We start from the raw sequence: 9709 nt of genomic DNA on the forward strand, positions 1-9709 counted from the left end.
TCATTTTAGAGAATTTGGCATTACGTTCAAATGGCCTCACAACCACAGACCACGTGTAACCACGGCAGCCCAGGACCTCCCCATCCGGCGTCTTCACCTGCAGGATTGTCTGAGACCAGCCACTCAGAAAGCTGATGAAACTGAGGAGTATTTCTGTCTGTAATAAAGCACATTTGTAGAGGGAAAAGTTATTCTGATTGGCTGGGCCTGGCTCCCAAGCGTGTGAGCCTAGGCCCTCCCTGGCACATCCCTGGCCAGTCATGTGAAATCCATAGATCAGGGCCCAATTTATTTATTTAAAATGGACTGATTTCATTATATGAACTGTAACTCAGTCAAATGGTTGAAATTGTTGCATGTTAGGTTAATATTTTTGTTCAGTACAGTTCGACTAGGATCAGGGATTCACTAGTATTCTAACTAGCTGTCAACTATAGCTGACATTATGGTCCCTATCAACACAAAGGGCGAGTCTTAAATGACACCATATTTCCTATATACACAAGGGTTTCATTTCAGATTTGTACCATATATGTCAAACTTCAACTGTTCTGTTTTTAACCTTTTTTTATTCAGGTTAGTCTCATTGCAATAACATTTATTTTTCAACAGAGACCTGGTCCAATGATCTACTGCTATGCTCTCATATTTAAAGTAGTCACATTAAAATCCTGTACAGAAAATAAATAAATAAATAAATAATCGACGATACAGACTTTCGCTAGCCACTGGATAGATTAGCAAAGAAAAAAACTTCATTCAGTCCAGTTTGATAGGTCGTCTTAGAAAACAAATCCCTTTCCCATCAAAACAACCTGCTAAACCTTCAGCCTGCCCGTTTCTACTTCAGCCAACTTGCCGTTGTCATGTCTGGCAAGAAAATGTAGGGTTGGCTAACACAGAAAAGGGAAGGTACCCAAGACTAGTACTAAACCTCAACTTCAACCTAATATCCCCTGTTTCCTGACAGCTTAGGGCCCAAACAAGCTACAATCATATCATCAACCACTCTAGAAGAGCTGTACGTTACACTGTTTAGTTAAAGTCAGCTGGGTATGATATAATTGTTTAGTGGAACTCAGGTAGAAGGGAACAGCCTGTACACAAGCTTGAGAAAGCTGGGATGGATTCAAAAGGGAGCCAGGTAGACAGGAGGTGTTGGCAGAAGAGACAGAGGAGGAGAAAGGAGGAGGAAACACATCATAGGGATGGAGAGATGGAGCGGTAGAGGCCGTGGGAGCTGAGATACCGATGCTCTACTTGGTCTTCTTGTCCTCAGTAGGAGAGTAGGGGGGAGGTTTGTCCTGGAGAAGAGGAGAAAAACACAGCGTTATTACAGATAGACACAGTACGGAGGACAAAATCAACTCTGAGTTAAACCCATTTGATTAAAGTGCTACATTTGATACTATGCTAATCTGATACCCTGTCAGTTCCTGCGCTGGATATAAGCAGGATAACATTTGGCATTTGCTTTGCCTGGTTTCTCCAATCTGTCTGTGTCTGATTTCGGGCTGTAGCCGTCATTACATTCTGTCCGCTGGTTATTGTCATGCAAAAGATGTGCAGGTCTCACAGTAATTGACGGCTAATTAACATAAACGTTTAGCATCTCCAGGCCCTCAACTCATTAGGATATGAAGAAATTGTATTTCAGAAGAACAGAATACGAGTTGTCCTACTGTATGTTATCTGGCTATGCTCCGTGCCGTAGGCTGTAGGATTGTTCATTTAGCAGACGATATATGCTTATAAGTCACATGCCGTTATTTTACATGATTTTATTTTAAGAATAATATCATTGAACTTAAATAAAATACAAAGGCTATTTTTCTTTCTGGACAGAGTGTACATATGAAGTGGCTATGTTCAGCATAAGTGATCATTTGAAACAAGTCCTATACACTAGATTTAGAGGTATTTGGCAACTTTAGCTGTGAATGATACAAACCTTAGATCTTTGAAATCAAACATATATGGGCTACATGATGCGACCCATGGGCTATTGATGATTTGAGAAAGTCATAAAAAAAAGCTTAACTCTGTTCCTACAGCTCCCCCAGTGCTCTGTACGCCATGGGCTCTCCAACCCTGTTCCTACAGCTCCCCCAGTGCTCTGTACGCCATGGGCTCTCCAACCCTGTTCCTACAGCTACCCCAGTGCTCTGTACGCCATGGGCTCTCCAACCCTGTCACTACAGCTCCCCCAGTGCTCTGTACGCCATGGGCTCTCCAACACTGTACCTACAGCTACCCTAGTGCTCTGTACTCCATGGGCTCTCCAACCCTGTTCCTACAGCTCCCCCAGTGCTCTGTACGCCATGGGCTCACCAACCCTGTTCCTACAGCTACCCCAGTGCTCTGTACGCCATGGGCTCTCCAACCCTGTCACTACAGCTCCCCCAGTGCTCTGTACGCCATGGGCTCTCCAACACTGTACCTACAGCTACCCTAGTGCTCTGTACGCCATGGGCTCTCCAACCCTGTTCCTACAGCTACACCAGTGCTCTGTACGCCGTGGGCTCTCCGACCCTGTCCCTACAGCTACCCCAGTGCTCTGTACGCCATGGGCTCTCCAACCCTGTACCTACAGCTACCCTAGTGCTCTGTACGCCATGGGCTCTCCAACCCTGTTCCTACAGCTCCCCCAGTGCTCTGTACGCCATGGGCTCTCCAACCCTGTTCCTACAGCTCCCCCAGTGCTCTGTACACCATGGGCTCTCCAACCCTGTTCCTACAGCTCGCCCAGTGCTCTGTACGCCATGGGCTCTCCAACCCTGTACCTACAGCTCCCCCAGTGCTCTGTACGCCATGGGCTCTCCAACCCTGTACCTACAGCTCGCCCAGTGCTTCATTTGGGAAACCAAGTGAAATATGTTTGGGAACATCGATAGTATTACGTTTTCACAAGGAAACATTTAATTTGACTGTTGACAGTCCAACTCTCTGCTTGCTTGAGAAAGGAATGTAGGAGAGAGAGGAGATGGAAATGCACAGTATAAAGCTAAAAAGTCTTGCTTCAGCCTATTAATTATGAAAATATTTTTTTAAATCCCTATTACTAGGGAATTTGCAATTTCACTATAATTGTAAGCTAACGCTGTAAGCCTGCCTCTGCCTTTATGTTCTTCCCCAGAATCATATGTAGAATGTTTGGAGCGTAGCATAAGGTAACCAGTCCATCCAGTATGCATGATAATACAGTCCTCACTCAAAGAAGATTACTAGAATTTGTTATATTTTGGAGTACAGACTCTACCAATTATGTACCAGACATCTTAAATCAGTTTTTATGTTTCTGTGCCATGTGTAATATGCAGTAGGCGATGTATTATAAATAGAGCCCTGAGTACCAGGCCATTAGCAGCCTGATGGTAGTTAGCAAATTGGGTACTACCAAATCATGTCCAGAGTGCATAAAAGGAGATTACGTGACTCAAAAGGCTATGTGGAATTTGACTGTGGTCATGACTGCCGGTGTGGCGGTAATACGGTCACAACAGCCCTAGTCTGGCTACTCTCCACCTGAGAGGAAGTGAGCACATGTTCTCTGGTTGCACTGTAAGTGGGATGTCTCTCATAGGTCTCTGTACCATTGGATTGTTTCTCTCTCATTGGTCCTGTGCTGCATCCTGCATGGCATTAATTGGCTGTACTCTAACCTGCTCTTTGTTTATTGGGTCAGGCAGCTGTCTGCATTGACTTGTCCTGATGACCCTGCCTCTCCTACCTGCTACTGGGCCAACAATTTAAATATAAATGGGGAAAATCCATACCCTACTCAAGTGAAATGTTATCTATGTGCATTTGATAAAGTCAGATTTACAGTGGTAAAATGGTAAAAAAGGTGGTAAACAGGTATACCTGTGGTAGGTAGACGGGAGGGAGTGTGGCACAGCTGGCACTGGCTGCTGCCTCTGCTGCCTTTGCCTCGGCTGGGGGAGGAGAGAAGCAAGTTAATTAATTGTCCTATTATTTAATGCTTTGGCAGCATGGGATCGCTCACATCACGCCAATTAAAACGATCACTGATGAAGGAACTTTGCAAGAGTGAGTTAGACAGAAAGAAAAGGAGAGTGTGAGCGAGGGGAAGGAGAGAGAGCACGAGAGAAAGGAGAGAAAGCGAGAACCCAAATGTATTCTGACCTGCAGGTGTGGAGGGCAGGTCAGGGTTGTGGGGGGCCTGCTGTCCCAGGGGGGCGGAGTAGGGAGGAGGGGGCATGTAGGCCGCAGGGCCATCAAACTGGGCGGGGTTGGGGTAGAATGCATCTGGAAAGAAACAACAGACAGTGGTTAGATATGAGATGCAATAATACATGGACTGTTTTTTGTGATTAAACTATTTTTCAAAGTTCAATTGAACAAGTACAAAACATTAAAAGGGGGACAACAGTCGGCTTCGTGTCTGGTCAGTACCTGGCGGAGGGGGGTTGGGGTAGGAGTACCCGGGTGGGGGTCCTGCCGGGTACCCATTGGCTGGGGGAGGAGGGTAGGCATATGCCCCGTTGGCCATGTACGGACAGCCCCCAAAGCCACCACTCACAGGCTGCCCTCTGGATGCTGCACAGGGGAAGAGGAGAGGGGGAAACATCCATTTAAACTAGCTATTTCAAAAGGAGCTAGTCACTGGGTAAAATGGTCAAAGATTAAAGCTCCAAAGTTCTTCACCTTGTGCAGCGACCTGTAACATGCACTGTCCAAACTCAATGGCTCCTCCAGCAGCAAACACCAGCTTAAAGGTGGCACAGCCTTCCCAGCCTCCTGAGATCGTGATAGAAGTACAGTTAACTCTTTCAAAAAATTAAATATTAAAATCTGGAATATGTTTTAACTAAAGCGAGCCTGTTCCTCCAAGGTTTGGCAGGGAGATCAAGAAGACTTTCCTTCTAAGTCCATTTTAAGCACAGAAGTGGTCCTTGGCTAGGTATGTCTCATAAATGTACTTATCATAGTCACTTTACCTCTACCTACATGTACAAATTACCTCGTCTAACCTGTACCCCCACACATTGACTCGGTACCGGTACCCCCTGTATATAGCCTCATTATTGTTATTTTATTGTGTTAATTATTTTTTACTTTAGGTTTACTTAGGAAAATAGTAACGAAAATATTTACTAACAGCATTGTTGGTGAAGGGCTTGTAAGCAAGCATTTCACGGTAAGGTCTACTACACCTGTTGTATTCAGCGCATGTGACAAATACAATTTGATTTGATTTATGTTTCTCTGCTACTGACAGTGTGAAGTTCTTTTGAGGTGTGGTGGTATACAGTCAGTCTCATCCTCTCACACACACACACCTCCGGGCTCTGCGCTGACTGTGCCTTTGATGTAGTTGGCCCCCAGGACAGGCTGTTTGACCTCACAGCCCTTCATCAGGTAGAAAGGCATCATGAAGGACAGCAGAGCATCATGACCCCCCTTCGCCACAAAGATCACCTGGGGACAGACAACCTGGATTACACCCATCATTTTCTTTCATATCTAGTGCCGATAGGGTTAGGGACTGGGTTGGGGTGTTTGAAAAATTTGCACGGTAAAGAAGTGTGTCTCCTCTTACCCTGTAGGGGGTCAGGAAGATGCTCCCCTTCTTACTCTTCCTGAAGGCATCAGGCAGGCACTCAGCTTCACAGAATACAAGCTCCACGTTCTCATAGCTCATCAACACACTGATGACACACACACACACTTGTCAACATATCATTTTGAAGTTGCAAGTCAATTCAGTGTTTATTTACCTAAATCAACATGAGAATTATTATTTTCCATAACCACAGATAAAAATAAAACATTTAAAAAGAGCATGCTTATGAGATCAGGGGGGCATTGTGCAACTGTCCGAGTTGGTCAGTTACCATAAGTGATCCATTGCTCATCTCCAGTAAAGAGCTAGTAGGCTGTAATAGGCTTAGGCTTGGTGACACACTAGTGGCTGGCTAGACAGTTAGTTACAACACCTTAATACGTTTACCTGCCATGTCCGCATGACAGATACATAGCGCGTATTTACGGGAAAACGGCATGATTAGTGGAGTAGCGTTGAGTGTAGAGGTGGATCAAATGAATATTCTTAGTGATTGTGACACCCGCCGTTTGGTGAGAAGTAAACCCGGTGGCAATGGCAAGACGGAGAATACCCAGTCTGTCTTGTTGAGATTTGACAGTGTTTCTTCCTGATAAGGTCAGGTTGTAGTTGCTATTCTGTGAGGGCCTATGTTCCAAACCAGCTTCGGTGCTTTAGGTGCCAAGGATTCGGACATGTTGCAGCAGTGTGTAGACAGGATATCCCACGATGTGAGAAATGTGCAGGAGGGAAAGGAGAGAGAGTGTACAGTTGCGATAGAGAAAGCCCGATGTCAACCGTGGGGGTGCCCATGCAACTAGGGATCCAAAATGCTCTGTGAGGGAGACAGGTTGAGATTGCCAGAGTTTGAGTGGGGCAGAAAACATCCTATGCTGAGGCAGTGAAGAGAGTAGAGGATAGCCCAAGGGTGAGTTAGGCAACTCCGAGCCCCCAATTGAGTAGGCCTGAAGAGAGAGAGCCAGAGAGGATGAGTTTTAGTAAGGTTGGATTTCTTGCATTTATAGCCATGGTGATCAACTGCAATGCACTGATGGAGCAAAAATCACAGAAGATAGATCTGGTAGTTGCAGCAGCAAAGATATTTGGGTGTGAGAGATTTTAGTGCAGAAGATCTACAGGAGATTTTGGGAGAAGGGGTTCCATTCTCCCAGGCTGACAGCCTACTGTAGGATCGTTTAGGGCCAAGTAGTGGAAGTGGTGGGAAAAGTACCCAATTGTCATACTTGAGTACAAGTAAAGATACCTTAATAGAAAAGGACTCAAGAAAAAGTTAGTCACCTAGTAAAATACCACTTGAGTAAAAGTCTAAAAGTATTTGGTTTTAAATATACTTAAGTATCAAAAGCAAATGGAATTGCTGAAATATACTTAAGTATCAAAAGTAAAAGCATGAATAATTTCAAATTCCTTATATTAAGCAAGCCAGACGTCACAATGTTTTTGTTTTCTTAAATGTATAGATGGCCAACAATCAGACATAATTTACAAACAAGGCATTTGTGTTTAATGAGTCCGCCAGATCAGAGGCAGTAGGGATGACCAGGGATTTTGATAAGTGTGTGAATTTGACCATTTTCCTATCAAAATGTAATGAATAATTTTGGCTGTCAGGGAAATGTACAGAGTAAAAAGGAAAGTAGTGAGGTAAAATATAAACAATAGAGTACAGTTACCCCAAAAAACTACTTATGTAGTACTTTAAAGTATTTTTACACCCCTGAGTAGTGGGATGGGGTTGTGGGTTTTTGGGGACAGTGTATAGGTGCAGGATTTGATGGTGCTGCAATTTAAGTTTTTGCTATTTCCTTTATTTTCTTGTTTTGTCACAATGTGGAATGCACATTCCAAACTGAGAAAGGCAGCAACATGCCAAAAAGGGTCTAGTCTGCCAGAAATTCACAATAGGAAGAATAAGACTAGGTCAAATCATGACTTCAGTGATCTTCAGGTCTTCAGTTCTAGAAAGATGCCAGAGTTGGATGACCGTTCAGAGGTCGTTTTTTTTTCCTTCTCCAGAGTTCCCAGTTGTTTTGAACGCGGCATAAACTCAACCTAAACTGATGAGCTGAAGTGACACTGACACAGTCAACACACGATTTGATTGTCATCATTATGCAAGAGTTAGCTTCTGAGTCCTGGCCAAGTTGTTGACAAGGCAAGATCTATTAGCTAGTTTGCTAGGTGCCTGAAAGAATACGCAATGTCAAAGCTACAGTAGCTACAATACATTGAATGGCTAGCTGGTAAAATTCACAGAAAGCTAACTAACGTTACATAGCTAGACATTGCCTAGCTACATAGGGAGAATCTCAATTGCATACTCCTAGGTTCTTCCCCTCTGGCCTTCTCCTCCAAATGGGTTTTGAGGAGGTGAAGAGAGGACGAGGAGATTCCCCCATAGACACAGCTAACTAACGTAACTCTACCAAAGACGGTACAGTATGAAGACATGAAGGAATTGCTTCTTGGATAGAAATTCCGGATGACGCTTGAAGGCGATGTCATGGCGATGTTGGCTAGCGAAGCTCATGCGCATAGACACGTTAGGCTCGTCTCACGCTGAACTGCGCATGTGTAAACCGTCAACTCAAAGGCACTCCTTCGATATAAAGTCGTTTTTGACGAAAATAAAAACGTGTCAGTTTGTCACTTTCACGAGGTTGGAGTAATAACATGTTCAAATACTTAAGACATTGGCACGAATCTAGGTGGTGCCTTTACATTTCATGAAAATTAACAACCAATTCATATTTTTTCAATTCTCTCATTGACTTCTCCAACCCCCAAACCCCGGCCTGGTCTGTTTAGTCTGCTTCGCAAGCGTTCACAGAAGTCTAGCGATGTTCCGTATCTGTGTTAAGAAACTCTGTGCGTCTACTACGGCTGGCTTGCTCAGGTTGACTGAAGCGCATTAGCTAGCTAGTGTGACCAAGCTAGCTCTAGCTATCCAACGTTACCTTTCACTGTTGGTGATAATGACGCCTCCGGATTCTGAATTGTTCTTGTTCAAAGCCATTGCGATGTCGCTTCGTAACTACCGAGTGGAATGAACAAAGTAAAAGACTGACAAATGCAGTCTCAAATGTGAACTGGATAAAATCGTTGTGTAGTTTCACTAGTCCGCCTGCTTCACGGACCACTTTTGTTGTGATGCTGATGCGCCTGCACTTTCTGGCATGTTACGCCCACACGGCGGTGTCATCTCAAAGTATCTCTCTGGCCATTTCTAGAGAGAGAGAGTGGACGACTTTAGAAAAATGTAATTAAGCTACACAGTGAAGTGGTTTACCATACTGTATTTTGTTAAACATATTAGCAGTTGAATTTGAAAGAGCTCTACAGTACCCAATATTTAGGCTACTTATTGACTATGGGTGCAAGCATAGCTGCTGGAAATAGTGGTGCTGAGTAGGGGTGTGCCAAGTAGTCAGTTATTGTAATAGATATATGGGCAGGTTTCTGGATACAAATATGATCCGAGTATTTTTTTTATTATCCGTGATTTTTTTGTTCTTGATTTTTTTTCAGGTGTCAGCAAAGTTTCTAAATAACTCAACTGGCTAGTTTGCCTGTCTGTAAAGAGATGGACGGGCTGTACTTGGATCCTGCTGCTCTGACAGAGCCTATTTCTGAGTCCACTCGCTTCCGATCACTTTTCCTCACATGATCATTTAGATTGCTGCTGCCTGATACTAGGATTTAACTTTAATTTATTTTGAATCCCTTTTTTGTTGTATCCAATTGGTAGTTACAGTCTTGTCCCATCGCTGCAACTCCCGTACGGACTCGGGAGAGGCGAAGGTCAAGAGCCGCGCATCCTCCGAAACACGACACTTAACACAATGCCCGCTTAACCTGGAAGCCAGCCACACTAATGTGTCAGAGGAAACACTGCGTGTGCCCGGCCCACCACAGGAGTCGCTAGAGCGCGATGGGATAAGGGCATCCCGGGTTAGCCAAGCCCTCCCCTAATCTGGACGGCGCTTGGACAATTGTGCACCACTCCATGGGTCTTCCAGTCGCAGACTTGAACTAGGATCTCTAGTGGCACAGCTAGCAATGTGATGCAGTGCCTTAGACCACTGCACCTCTCGGGAGGCCCCTGATTTGACTTTTTAAACA

General features: G+C 44.5%; 1 protein-coding gene across 1 annotated transcript; it reads right to left on the minus strand.

Moving 5' to 3' along the window:
- Positions 1–549: 549 nt before the first annotated feature.
- On the minus strand, positions 550–8788 carry wbp2 (WW domain binding protein 2). Its single transcript, XM_020460816.2, has 8 exons — positions 8545–8788; positions 5564–5672; positions 5304–5442; positions 4669–4761; positions 4417–4560; positions 4147–4269; positions 3865–3935; positions 550–1304 (listed from the first exon to the last, which is right to left on the minus strand). Exons 1-8 carry the CDS (start codon positions 8601–8603, stop codon positions 1257–1259), a joined length of 786 nt encoding a protein of 261 aa, XP_020316405.1. The 5' UTR covers positions 8604–8788; the 3' UTR covers positions 550–1256.
- Between the last annotated feature and the right edge of the window lie 921 nt (positions 8789–9709).

Source organism: Oncorhynchus kisutch, linkage group LG25 (genome assembly GCF_002021735.2).
Source record: "Oncorhynchus kisutch isolate 150728-3 linkage group LG25, Okis_V2, whole genome shotgun sequence".
Classification (NCBI taxonomy): domain Eukaryota; kingdom Metazoa; phylum Chordata; class Actinopteri; order Salmoniformes; family Salmonidae; genus Oncorhynchus; species Oncorhynchus kisutch.